This window comes from Amblyomma americanum, chromosome 6, assembly GCF_052857255.1.
Source record: "Amblyomma americanum isolate KBUSLIRL-KWMA chromosome 6, ASM5285725v1, whole genome shotgun sequence".
NCBI classification, from domain to species: Eukaryota; Metazoa; Arthropoda; class Arachnida; order Ixodida; family Ixodidae; genus Amblyomma; species Amblyomma americanum.
In genome coordinates, this window is record NC_135502.1 from 16,831,511 (window position 1) to 16,845,845 (window position 14,335).

The following is a 14,335-nucleotide window of genomic DNA, read 5'->3' on the forward strand; positions in this document are numbered from 1 at the left end:
AGGCAAGCGCGTACACACCGCTGAAACGTGTGTGCATAATTTCTGTTCCGAACAGACTTGCTCTGCTGAGCGATCTAAAACTGGGAAAAATAAAGCACATGTAAGCACCTAGCTGGAGGCTGACGGTTTTTCGCGCTCGATACTTATGTAACGCTGTCGTTTCAACTTTCAACTGCATATATATTTTTTTCAGTCTTAATTTTAAAATCTGGAATTAGCTATCTACGCCCTCCCTCTTCCTCCTAGAATGTTTGGCTTCATTCGGACTAAGTGTTCTCCAATGGTCCTAAATGAAGAGGAAGTGTTCTTTTTCAAGAGACCTAGTATTGGTCTCCAATTAAGGTGTTTTCCTCTTCTTTCATCCTGTTATATTTAGAAATTAACTGCAGGAGCTTTAGAGTGAAGCAAATTACCAGAGACGCTATATTTCCTTTTTTTTTTGCGCTAGTGGCATAGAGGATATTTACAAGGGCTCACGGCGTACCGCACATTGCTCATCTTTAAGCAACTAATGTGTTGAGAGCCAGAGGACAGTCCAGTGAGAATGCGGGTCATTCAACGTATGCCATTTATGACAATACAGTCTACAAGGGTAGATGTGCGGGCTAGTTGGTGGTTCATACTTGGTTTAAACAGCGCAAAAGACGTGGACGCAGAACGGACACACAAGACATACAGCGCTGTATCTGTCGTGTGTGTGTGTCTTGTGTGTCCCTTGTGCGTCCGCGTCTTTTGCGCTGTTTAAACCAAATACAGTCTACATGTGCCTCAGCCATTCACCTTATGCCGACCTTAGTGTGGGTACTGGTGGAGTCAAGGGTGCCATACAGATAGCACTCTCAGAGAGGAATTTTTTTTTTTTTGAAGACTGAGACAGCAAGCCATGCAATTCATGCCCGTACGAAATCTACGTTACTAGTCGTAAAATGAAACTACTCGCCGTGTCAAAGACGCGCGTAACATAGCGCTTACAAAATTTTGGCATACGCGAGTGTAATGAGCTTCGGTTTTGTGAACTTGGCTCCATCAAAATCAGAGGTATGGAAGCATGGTACGAGTCCAAGCATTCCGACGGTGCAGTATCGGTGCCTGAAGGGACACCAAAAGCATGAAACAGCAAGCACTGCAGCGCCGACTCCTGTGAGGTCAAATTCTTGCGCCGCCCTCAGATTTCCTTCAGTTGTACTAAAACCTACCCAGAGTGAAAAATCACCCTGCTCCAGGGACACTAATGAGCATTCGGTAGCCTAAGGGAGTTTTTGTTTTCCTTTGCATGTGTAGGTACTTAGTCTGGCTCTCGAATATGTCCACTAGGTTCGACCATTCAGTCTAGTTGCACGCTAAGGAACCGCCGAAGCCATATCACGGACCCGTCGAAGGTTATAGCTCGAACGACGCCAAGAGCGACGATAAAGATATACGGTTATTACGAGAGGAAAAGTGGCACGTGCGTTGGCGCATAGTAAGCGGCGTGGACCCTTTCTTCCGCTTAAATTTCGTCGAAGGCCAGGAGGAGACTTGAAACATCGTCCTTGCTGGAGGCCCTAACGCTTAAAACAGTCACGTGTACCAATGAGAGTTGCCGCTGGGTCAAAATTGCGCGCCATCTCCCGGTTAATGTTGCGCTACAGCGAGTAAGGTGCAGCCGCATGTCGAATACACTAAGATGCCAGGTATGAATCGGTACCTGCTCGTTTTAGCCCTGGCCGTTTCGCCATTTTGCGCCGTGGCGAATGACATTCCTACGGTGCGGATCGACGCAGGCGTTGTCGTAGGAACACGCGTCGATGCCGGAGGAACGCAAGTGGACGCTTTCCTCGGGATACCGTACGGAAAGCCACCCGTCGGCAAACTTCGCTTCCGAAGACCACAACCGGTGCAACCGTGGGAAGGTGCGTACAACGCGACGGCAAAGCCACGCGCCTGTTGGCAGCTACCGTTCGACTTGCTCGGGCCGCTCGCGCTCCATTACTCGGATGCGTCAGAAGACTGCCTTTACGTCAACGTGTGGAGGCCGGTCGGAAGCCAAGGGTGCGCAAGCGGCCAGCAAAGTGCCTGTCGCGGGGCGCTTCTTCCCACGGCTGTTTTCATCCACGGCGGGGCCTTTCAGTGGGGCGACTCGGCGTTATTCGTGTACGACGCAGCCAACTTCGTGGCCCTGACGGGGGACGTCGTGTTCGTGACGTTCAATTATCGAGTCAGCATGTTCGGATTCCTGGCCGCCCACGGCGCCAACGAAACAGGCGGAAACATGGGGCTCTGGGATCAAAACCTCGCCCTCAAGTGGGTCCGCAACAACGTCGCTAGCTTCGGCGGGGACCCCGAGCGAGTGACTCTGTGGGGACACAGTGCTGGCGCCATGTCCGTAGCTCTGCACGCACTATCGCCTCACAGCAACGGCCTTTTCCACAGGGCCATAATGATGAGCGGAGCGCCTTTCACAATGATACTCAACAGGGTGTTCAACCCGCGAGCCAGCTTCGATAGCATTGCGGCCGCGTTGCAATGCTACGATGCCAGGAAAGGAAGCGCGCGTGACCAGCTGTCTGAAGTAATGACATGCTTGCGAAGAACGGAAGCTTCGAAAGCGTTCGAAGCTCTGGAAAGCACGCGGTTCCTCCAACAGTGGTTTCTTCCCGTCGACAACGACGACTTCTTTCCGCACACATTCATGAGCGAGAAAACGTGGGATAAATTTCCACTTCTGGACGTTTTAATTGGCACGACAATAAACGAAGGCACCATGTTCTACAATCTGCTGCTTAAAGCGTTCCCCGGGCTGTCCGCGGCAGAGCCCGAAGAGTACAGCCTTATCGGAACCGCGGCCTTGTCGAGAATGTTCGAGATGCCGATCTCGAAGGCGCGGCAGCTAGCGGACATCTATTACGGGGAAGACGACGCTGCTCGGACCTACGATCAAGCCAGGGACATAACATCCACAATCATGGGCGATGTATTCTTCGACTGTCCAACGCAACTGTTCGCCGATGCCGTAGCGTCGAAAGGTGTCCGCGTGCACAGGTACTCCTTCGCTCATATGTCTTCTCACAGCTTCGTGCCTCCGTGGATGGGAGTGGCCCACTCGGCGGACTTGCTCTACACTCTCGGCTCGCTGCCTTTCTTGAAGGACACAGAGCGCTACACGGATCCTCTGGGAAAAGTGGGAAAGAGATTCCTGCAGACGCAAGATTACACAAGCGATGAGGACGGCTTCATGAAAGAACTCGTCAGTGCATTCGCCCAGTTTATGCGGAATGGGTGAGTTCATACAGGATTTTTTGTCGCTATAAATAACTACGCCCGAGGAAGAAAACAAACTTAACGCTCACGCTATGCTATGCTATGTGGTTAAGTTTGCCGTATCGCTTTGGATTCAATATCTGCTACGGGTCCCACTTGGACCCAATAGTTTAATTTGTTTTTAATATGGCGGAGTGCTTGAAGCACTCAAGCACGGGTTGGCACGGTATATTGCACTGACTCCAGGATCGGCCCGGGAAACATTAGCGCGCGCGCGTCTTTCCTTATCTTTCCTCTCCTATCTTCCGACTCTCCTACTTTCAGCACGCGGCAGCGGTTGTGGCACGTGGCAGTGGGCAGGCCCGTACGCTTTCCTTTTCATTCTTCCTGACAGCAATAGCAGTAGCAGTAGCAGTAGGATACTTTTCGAAGAGCCCAGATTAAGTGCTTACAGTTGTGTGGGGCTCCGTGAATCAGGGAGAAATGCTCAAGTTGAGCCAACGTAAGGCAGGCACACCAGAAAGGGAGGGGCGGATTAGGGAGGAATGGTATAGATAGTGCCACTGGGCAATGTGAAAGAGGCTACGCTCTCCAGGTTACGCCGTAGGCACCAGCCGACACGTGCTCACGAAAAGAAAACACAGAACTGTGTAGCCGTTTCCTACTCTTGTTCTGCGTAGTTCTCTAGTGCAGGGTGTAAGAATATCCCGGTGCATTAATGACGCCTCCGCACCTGTCTAAATCTCGGCCATACTTCGAACTTTCACCATGAGGCAGAGCTAGTGTTCAGTGGGTTATAGTGGCTACTTTGATAACTGCCATCAACGTTCCAGCGATGTCGGCGTTACTCCGAACGTGCGAAAGTAAATTGCTCGATTGTCAACGCCACCTTTAACTGAAATCGGTCAGCTAGAGTGCCACGTTTAAACTGCGCTGTCATCTGAAAAGACAGTAATTATCCGTGCAACTTTCGCTTTTCCTGAAGCAACCAACGCGACCAATACACTGTTCTTTGATATGAAATCAAGCTTAATTGATTTGGTTGCAAGGCTGCATCACAACCTCAGCCGAACAAGTCTACGAAGGTCGTATGACTTACGCCTGCACTTTTCTTCGTGAGTGTGAATCAAGTAGGCCCTAATGTAATGAACTTCTCTATGAGGTACTGGAATTTGATTTTAAAACAACCCGGCACACGTGTATAAGTATTTTTGGTTATGGCACACGAATGGCTATTCAAACACAGGTAACTGTTTGAGCGCATCTGCTTACAAAGAAGGAAGCAGCTGACAGTATTTTGTTGTAACACAGAGCACGCGTTTATTTAATGCTTGCTAAAAAAAAACGAAGAGGAGCTATTTATTACACAACTCATATAACGAACAAGCCAAGTAGATTAAATTGCAATCTACAGCAATACAACACATCCAGGCTATTTCAGAATTCTAAGAAGCTACAAGAAAAACTTAACAAGTTTCGAGAGTTTTCCTAACTTTTGCATCGTTTTTCTTCGTTCTCCTTCGACCGCGTGCAGTATTGACGCATTTGCTGTGCTACATAATAATGCACGATTTGAGCCATTACGCCAACATTGTGCGCACTGCACAGTAATGACATCTTGCAATTTTCTAGAATGAGGAAACTGTTATGCCGCAAACATTCTTACCAGAAGAATGTTGCCAAAGCGTCTATTTCTTTTAACAAAGAAAATACCTCAAGATTTGCATACTGCACCACTCCTCGTGTTTTCTGCAAAACTATGGCTGTTTTGGGCCTGTTCACGTTTACAGAAGCATTTAGCCTAGCTTTGCACGCGGGCACTCGGCGCATTTCAACAGTTTCCTGCATTGAAAGCCGGCCACGCAATATTTTGTGCAATATTTCACACTGGCCTTGCCAGGTTCACTGTAAAGGAAGCTCTCAAGTTAGTTCTTGCGTTCACAAGACCATCAAGTTTTGCCTTCGCCTTATTTATTCATGACTCGTAAGGCCCAACTTTGAAAGATAGAGTCATGGCAGACAGGCTTATCAGACGTGATTCTTCATTGTACTGCATCTGGCAGTTATCATACTTGATGAAAGCAGTACAATTGGATGAGAGTGGGAGAACAAATGCGTTGAGATGGTCGTTCGAGGTGAATTTTATGGCAGGCTCGCGCGGTATTAGAGAGAGCTACGCAGCGCTTTCTAGTAGGTGCTAGCAGTTTGCAAGTTGCTTCCACTTTTTGTTCCCCCCCCCCCCCCCCCCCTTAACATGTTTCTAGGCCCATCTTCGAACTTCGTCGTACTTGTACTTTGCCAGCACTGATCTTCATGGCTCACAATCATGTCCTTGCAAGGTGCTTCCGAAATCATTGCGACGTCCTCTCGCTAAAAATGTTTTTCACATGCATTGTCTGCTGCTTGCAGGATGCGGTCTTTGCGTAGAATGGCGTGATGTCATACCTCCAAGCTATGCTCAACCTTCGTAGCCGCAAAAAGCGACATCTGATCAGCGCATGTCTGGTACTCCGACCTTGCACCAGGACACAAAACTTCTTTTTTTCCATTTCTCCAAGTCATTACAGCCACAAATGGGCTATACATACGATACAGACATTCCTTGGTAATCTAAACACCATCAACCGAGCAAAATGATTGTAAATAAAGCAAGGTACATATGTAAAGGGCAACCGCAAAAGCAGCACGTTGCCAACGCCGCTTCAATGGATGAGCCCGCTCAGCAGTGCTGCGCTCTGGTGGCACGGCAGGCAAGTGGGTACAATTTTACTCTCGGGTCGCTGAACGGCTACGCGACGCGTTGTTCCACCTCAAATACTTCTTACACAGTGCTCTACACCATAACAGATACTATGCCCAACGACCAACTAGTCCTCCCTAGCACCTCAGTTAACATAGGAATTGCGATAATCGGTGGTAGAGTTAAAACATCAATGAGATGCGTTGTGGGATAGCACTCAACAAATACAAAAATTTAGTGCGACACTGCTACACACTTGGGCGACTTATTGGAATGCTCTTTTGCTTTTATAGGACATTTTAGCCGATTCGTATCAGTGTGGCGAACTTAACCTTTTCTTTTGCAGTTTCTTTTTTTTCTAGTATCGTCCTTTATTCAACCTTAAATATATGCATAATCGCTAAATAAGCAAGCAAATGTTACAGCAGAATGTAATGCGGAGAGGTTCAGGCTGGCACACCGCTAAGAGGTGCAAGAAATAAGTACTGAAGTGGTTTGAAGTAGTATCCTGCGAAAGCAGCCCTAATAAATAAACATCTACATCGGAGTATGCTCCTCACGTCCTTGAAAACAGCGCGAAGGTCAAAAATGAAAGAGAGACGTAGAAAACGAGGGCTCTCTCTCTTTGCCCTTCGAGCTATTTCCAAGAAGGAACTTACACCAACAAGACCAACTTTCTACGCTTGTACTCGTCACGTACTCATTTGCTTTCTCAGACACGTAGTCAACTGCGTTACCTTCGCAATTATTTTTCTTTTTTCTGCGGTGGCCGAATTCCGCTCAGTCTTGTCTGGACTTACTCACTGCACACGCTTTACAACAGCTTACAACCGGAACATATGCGAACATTTTTGCAATTGACTGCAGCTTTACATGTGGGATACTCCAAACACAAAATATTAAAAGGCAAACAGCGCAAAGATGTCTGTTTAATTGTTCTGCTGAAAATAATAAAGAATATTTATTATTTCTGTGGAAGCCATCACAGTGCACCACAGAGTGGCCGAACAAGTTGTATTAGAGCTTTACTGGTCTCTACTTTCGTTTCTAGACAAGATCTCACTTTCAGCAAATTTCCTTTTGTGAAAAGCAGCTTCAAGGCAACAAACTGTTAACCACCCATGGTTAAGCTTCGCAAGGAAACTGCTTTTAATCTAAGAATAATAACCGCAGAACACTTCAGCACAGAACACGTTAGCCCGCAGAGCTAGCTAAACGGTATACATAGCGCCAGCTTCGTAGCCAAGGCTCGCGTGTCCCGATGCAGAGCGTGTGCCAGAAAATATGCCACGTATTTATAAGTGCCGCTTCAAAATAGTATAAATATGTGACACGTGTTCGCTCCTTTCTGTCTTGTTTTATTCATGCCGCGAGCGTTGGGTCTATGGAATAGCATCCAGGCGCATATAGAAGCGACGTGGCGACATACACATTGTGTTTCCGCCTGCTATTTTCTTTTCTACGTGTTTCGATCGCTTGATAAGGAACGGCCTTCTCCAATGCATTTAAAGAAGCGTCGACGTCGCCGCTATATTTGTCAGAAATAACATCGCTTTCGCCAGCTGCCCAAGGAGATCCTGGTGCACTTTGGACACATGGCAAAAGAGAGAGCACTTCTGAGGAGGTGTCATCTGTACCCACGAGACTAAAGCCGGCCAAATATCAGGTGCATTGCTCAGGTGTAGCGATATTGGTGTCAAATGTTTTCCCAGAGGGTCGGCAAAACAGCCGAGGTTTTTTTTTTTTCTTGTTCTGTCTGACAGAATGCCTTTAGCTTTAGAAGCCTAATTGCAATGGTAGTTCACGAAACCCGTCTTTCTGTTTAATCTAGTTTATTTGTTTCAGAAAATAATGGTGTGTTGTTTTTGATGCATACGGCTTTACACAGTTTTCAACTGCTCAAGGTGGAATCAAAGCCCATTGGCCAAGCATTTTTCCTTAAAGAAGCCGATCCCCAGGCCGCAGAAAAGCATGTACGCATGTACCCATTGTATCCCATGTGGGTACCCGACGGCATTCGGGAACACGCCCTGCACCTACGACATGTGAGGCGGACGCTCAAATTGCGAGACCGGTTTTCGTTTGCTTTTTTGTTCTTCAGCGAAGTGGTGACATTTCTCGAGAAAAAAAAAAACACCTGCTAAGCATCACGGCCGCGTGCTGTGCACTCGCGCGACATGCACACCTTGAACTGGGGACTTTAAGTGTAATGTTGGATCTGGGTGTAGGGCAAATGTAACTCTACAGCTTGTGCTTCCTAGAAAACACCACTTTTCATCCTTCAGAAAGAAGTAATTTTGCTTCATCTTTGTTTTCTTGTTCCTGAGCGTGCCGCACTACTCATACAATTTTATTGCCATTGACACGGGCGGCAATGAAGAACATTCTGAAACTTTAGGGCACCAACACGCGCTAGCATGGCTTACCAAAAAAGATTTTGCTTCACTTCTTTCATCATGAAAAATAAGAGCGCAAACAGACGAAAGATGAAGTAAGGAACAGACATCACGAACGCGGCTTCGTGTTTCGTCTCTTTTAGCTGCTATTTTCCAGGATGAATCACCAAGTAACTCAACTATCTGTATTAGTTCATTTCTTTTCTTTTGAAAGTTATCTTGAAGGGCTTTACAGAAGCGCGCCGACAGAATTTGTGACCCGCGCTCCCCATTGAAAGTTGCAGTCGGTGAAGGCCGTGCGTAATGCACTTCGGAAAGTCATATCGTGGCTACTAGAATGCTGTTCTTATATTCAGTAAACCAAATGCATTTTTCTGTATGCCAATATACCCTACTCTAATTTCAGACCATTTAGGATAAATATTAAGCGAACTGCGACAATACCGCATTCGAATACACCCAGCTCGGATTTTTAGTGGCACCACACGTGACCAAGAGAGAGAGAGAGAGAGCCCCCACAGCGAAGTGCATGCCAGTCTAGTTTACAAAAACCACGTGAAAACTATTGCCCACGAAACAAGTAATGCTTGATAGAACTTTTTTGTAGGTCTAATGAAGGCTTATTTTGGCATTTCTCAGCCACTTTCTAAAAGAGACATATGCGAAGCGCCTGTTACACGCACACGCCCATCTTGAGTGCAAATCAAATGTCGCCTGTAAGCAAACACTATGATACACTTGTGCTTCGCTTTTAATCTCACCTACATCTGTGCTCGCTGCTGTAATGCTGTATAAACATATCGCCTGGCGACAGTTGCTTCGATGAAAATTGGCATAGGACGGTTTCCGCTCATAACATATAACAAAGAAGACCGGCGTTTATCATCCCATGTATTGTATGTTCGAACTATTGCCAGCTCGTGATGTAGTATGTGATAAACAAGTATGTAAACATTTGAAATTCTAAAACTTATGTGCTCTTTTTCACAACGCTCAAAATAGTTTATTAAGCATTGTTCGCGTTTATTTTGAAACAATGTCTTCGTCACAGTGTCCGCAGTGGTCACTTCATCACTAACCTCACAAAAACACTTCTCTCACTTCAGGACCCCGATGATTCCCTCGCCAGGTGTGCAGTGGCCGGTGTACACAGCGCAGGCTCGTCAGCTTCTCCTGATGAAGCCGCGCAACTACTCTGTTGTCGCAGCCGGGAAGAAAGAGCTGTGTGAATTATGGAAGAATGCTGTAGTAACAAGGCAAGTTTTTAACTCTTCATGTGATGCTCCTTTGAAGAGAAATAGATATGGCATGAGGACATAGAATCTATGCCTTTTAGTTTTTTTTAACAAGAGACCTTAACGCAAACATTGCTACTATGTCTGACCAACCCGCCCACCAGTTCATATTGTGACAAGAAGAACCGGCGCTTTCTGAGAAAAGAAAAGAAGCCATGAATGCATCGGTGAGGTCTTGTCCTGATCTCCCATGCCACCGCAGTTCCCACATCATGAAACGTATATGTTATCTCTATGTATGCAGAATTGCCGTTTTAAAGCCCCAGTCACACGAGTTTAAGTATTAAAGCAAGCTGCGCAATAACAACGAAAGGATGTGCAGGTAATCTCACAGGCAATACGCATATTATAAGTCGAAAGCACTGGTCTAAAATTGATTTTTCATTTCTCTGCAGTGACTCGAACATAAAACAAGCGATCTCCACGCCTCCAACCACAAAACCTGTGAAGTCGGACAGTAACATGCCGCCGAAGAAACAGTGGCCTCGGCCAAGGCACGCTGCATCATCGTCACCCGTCATGCTGCCATGGTCATTGTTCATCATGTTCACGCTCCCTGGTTTAATTAAAGTTTAACTTCAAAACCAATGCTTAAACAACGTGCTCAGCTTGCACTGTTATTGCTTAGGGGCTGAAAGCTTTCCGATTGCCATTGCTTTTAGGATCTCAAACGTAGAGATAGATATGCGCAACCCAATAAAAGGTTATGTGTGTTTTAATCTCTCATGAACACCGAGAAGAGTAGTTTATTTACCACAAAGCATTTGTGAACAGCAAGTCACAAATGTGGCTTCATAAAATCGAGAGAGATTATATGCCTGACTAACATTGAATCAGAAAATATCACAACGTCGCATCAAAATAAAGCCACTTTTCCACAACTAAATTCACTGTATGAATCTCAAGATATTTCAAGCCTGGACTGATATCCTGAACTTAACTGAGGTACGCTGCTGAGGCTCTAGCCCCTTTGCATCTTCTAAACAACATGAACTAACCTTCAAAGCTGACGAACGGGAGGTAACCACAAATGAAAAGCATATGTTCTGCAAGAAGTGCTCGTTGCTATTCTTACTGGCGGAACCCTTACTGCAGCCAGAGAGGTAGGAATTACGACACAAGGAAAATACGTAGGTGGGTGCGAAAAACTCGCCCTTCTCCAAGCACTTCTTCCCTCATCCCCGTGAAAAGCATGACTTTGGAAGCACCATGAAAAGAAGCAGAGCTCACCCTTGTCTGAACCTCTGCGCACACTAAACCGTTGAAAGAGGCGCCGTGGACAAAATACCGGCCATAGCGACTGATAATAAAGGACGCTGCACTTTCCTTGCTGCCCGTAATAGTGCCAATAGAATAGCCTGCTGCGCGTCATGACGATATAAAAGGCGCGAAGAAAACAAAACTATATTTGCACACATAGAGAAGCGTTGTATTTTTGTGCGTTTAGTATCCCATCAAAGAAGCCGGAAAGACGGCACAACTTGCGCAGTTCCGCCACGCAGCAGTATAATACAGCTGGACGCGCACCACCGTTGTATCGACCTCGAAGTCGCCCGACGCCCTTGACGCAAGAACAAAACTTCCTCGTTTTGGCAAATTGTCAGCGGAATGAGAGCCTCGCAAGCAATGGTTCCACTTCGAACAGAACAACGTGCGACAGCCGGCCGCAGTCACACGACAGTTTAGCGGGCGACGTGTCAGCTCTAGCCTCCCAGCGTCACCTCGGACATTGCACGACTTTGCTAGACCTTCACCATGCACGTGGCAAGCAGTGAGGCGTCGTTGCGCCGGCTGCGGCTTTGGTACGTGAAACAACCGTTCACCATGGCGTTGCTGAGCCTCTGCTTGCTCCATGAATGTGCCACAGACGATCCAGATCCAGTAACAAGCATCACCAGCGGCCGAGTGGCTGGCATTCGCATTGAGGTAGGAGGTAAGAAGGTAGACGCGTTCCTTGGAATACCTTACGCCGAGCCGCCACTCGGTGAGCTGCGGTTCCAGAAGCCACAGCCCATCCAGCCGTGGAAAGGAACCTACCAGGCGACTCGCAAGCCAACGCCATGCCGGCAGCTTCTTTTGCCGGTGTTCGCTGGCGTAAGGCTGAACTACTCCAGCGCTTCCGAAGACTGCTTATACCTGAACGTGTGGAAACCCTCTTCCGCTTGCCAGACACCAGAATCGTGCGAAGACAATCTGCCCGTCGTAGTATTCATTGATGGCAACGTGTTTCAGTGGAGTGACTCGGCTTTGTTTGCGAACGACCCGGCGAATTTCGTGGCGCTAACTGGCGTGGTCTTCGTGACCTTCAACTATCGGGTGAGCATATTCGGCTTCCTTTCGCTCGAGGAGTCTAAACTGGTTGGAAACATGGGGCTTTGGGACCAGAACCTGGTCCTCAGGTGGGTGCAAGAGAATATAAAAAACTTCGGAGGCGATCCAAAGCAAGTCACATTGAGCGGCCAGAGTGCTGGCGCAGCTTCGGTGGGCCTTCACGCCATTTCGCCGCACAGCAAAGGCTTGTTCAAGAGAATCGTCATGCAGAGTGGAAGCCCTCTGTCTTTGGTGATAGGACTATTCTTCAGAGGCGCGGGGAAATTTACGGCCATCACAGGAGCTCTTGGATGCTACAACTTGGACAAGACGCTGGACGAGCAGAAGGTTGAGATCATAAAATGTCTGCAAAAAAAGAAAGCTTCAGACATCATCGACACTGTCCAGATTGTCGACTTTATTAAACAGATGTTTTCGCCCATCGACGGCGACGAGTTTCTGCCTAAGAGGGTCTTGTCAGTGGACGCCTTCAAGGACCTTGGCGCCACGGAAGTCCTGTTGGGGACAGTGAAGAACGAAGGAACTGTGTTCCTCAGCCAGCTCAAGCTCGCATTCCCGCGGTTCAAGGAATTGCTTGATTCTGAATACAGACTCGTGGCCATACTGGTCATGGTCCAGATGCTTGACATTCCGGTCTGGCAGAGCCGCAGGATTGCAACGGCATATTTCGGTGGCCCGGAAGACAAGCGCAAGACACCCGAAGAAGTCGAGAGAATCTTCGGCGAAATGTTTGGCGACGTCACATTCTATTGCCCGACGCAACTCGTCGCCGACATCTTGGCTCGGGAGAAAGGCTTCAGCATTTACCGATATGTCTTCGTGCACCGTCCTTCGTACAGCCTTTGGCCCGAGTCGTTCGGCATTGCGCACAGCGACGACCTTCCCTTCACCTTAGGTTCGCTCGTGTTTGTCAACGACACGAGCCGCTACACGGAGCCGCTCGGCTCCAGAGGCAAGGAGATGCTTGCGGCTGCGCGCTACACGGCTGACGAAAAGAGCTTCATGGAGGAAATATCCACTGCTTGGGGGACGTTCTACAGAGACGGGTAAGCCTGTATCCTTTTCCGCTGCACGGGATTTCAGAGACTCACGCTTCCAAATTGCCACAAACCCCGACACGTGCTTTCCTTCGTTTTCGGTTCCGTTAGCTTTTTCTACATAATTTGAAAATCTGATGATAATGATAGTAATAATGCGGATTCGCTTCAGAAGCCGTTTTAAACTGTTCTTTTTATTCCGCTCTATTGTACATGGCTCCGTTTGACTCATTGTCACAGATCCAAGAGTGCCCAAAGGGCACTTATACCTTGAGTGCTCCTAAGGTGGCTGGAATCATTGCGTGGCTTCAGATTTACTGCACAGTAACTTTCCATTCTTGCATTCCCCTTAACCGACACGTGCACACACAAGCACAAAAATACAGACACTCGCTCAACATGTCTTACCACTTCACTTGCAGTGCCGGATTCGCATAGCACAATTTTTAACCGATGGCATCGCTTCGTAAAATTTTTTTTTTCCATTTACCCTCACTTTGTTCCGCTGCATTGACTCGGGACGCAAAAAACCGAATTAATAATTTAATGCATAGGAGCAAATAGGCTGCGCAGTTCAAACTCTAATTCTAATTCTGGCATGGGGTGCGAAAAATGACTGCAACATTCCTCTTGAATTCGTTTTTGTAAAGTATCACCATATTAGTTGCCAAACTGAATCCGGCTGAATTAAAAAAAAATGTGGATGCAATCTGTTTACGTGGTACCTTGAACACCCGTGACCACAGTCGAGATTTTGCCTGTCTTTCTTTACGAAAGTGGCTTTTTTGCTATGTTTATTGCATCAAAGCTTAGAAAGGGAATGATTAGGAATAATAAGGATGGTTACACCAATCGGAACACGTTGGCTTATGTACTAAAAAGTACACGAAACATCGTTGAGATATGTTATTTGACTCAAGGTAGCATTTTCGGTGAATGATATAAAACAGAAAGATTGTTGAGAAAAGGTTTGGTTTATAGAGATTTAAAGTCCCAAAGTGACTTAGGCTATGAGGGATGCCGTAGTGAAGGGCTCCGGAAATTTCGACCACCTGGGGTCCTTTAACGTGCACGGACATCGCACAGTACACGAGCCTCGATCATTTCGCCTCCATCGAAATTTGACTGCCGCGGCCGGGATCGAACCCGCGCTTTTCGAGTCAGCACCCGAGCGCCATGACCACTGAGCCACCGTGGCGGCTTGTTGGGAAAAAGGCATTATTTAGTTAAATGTCACACTAATTTTTCGATGAACTGCGCAGTGTGGTAACGGCGACAAGGAACAATCATTTCCCG

General features: G+C 47.3%; 2 protein-coding genes across 2 annotated transcripts in view; both read left to right on the forward strand.

The window, feature by feature from the left end:
• Positions 1-1,560: 1,560 nt before the first annotated feature.
• LOC144136375 (acetylcholinesterase-like) lies at positions 1,561-10,552 on the forward strand. The gene is made up of 3 exons (XM_077668652.1): positions 1,561-3,258; positions 9,483-9,632; positions 10,067-10,552. The coding sequence occupies exons 1-3, from the start codon at positions 1,667-1,669 to the stop codon at positions 10,245-10,247; spliced, it is 1,923 nt and encodes a 640-aa protein (XP_077524778.1). The 5' UTR covers positions 1,561-1,666; the 3' UTR covers positions 10,248-10,552.
• A 663-nt stretch (positions 10,553-11,215) lies between these two features.
• LOC144094482 (uncharacterized) overlaps positions 11,216-14,335 on the forward strand; it is a 30,774-nt gene continuing 27,654 nt past the window's right edge. Inside the window, exon 1 of the mRNA XM_077628409.1 lies at positions 11,216-13,048. Coding sequence (XP_077484535.1) covers positions 11,427-13,048 — 1,622 coding nt within the window. The 5' untranslated portion in view covers positions 11,216-11,426. The remainder of the gene's footprint in view (positions 13,049-14,335) is intronic.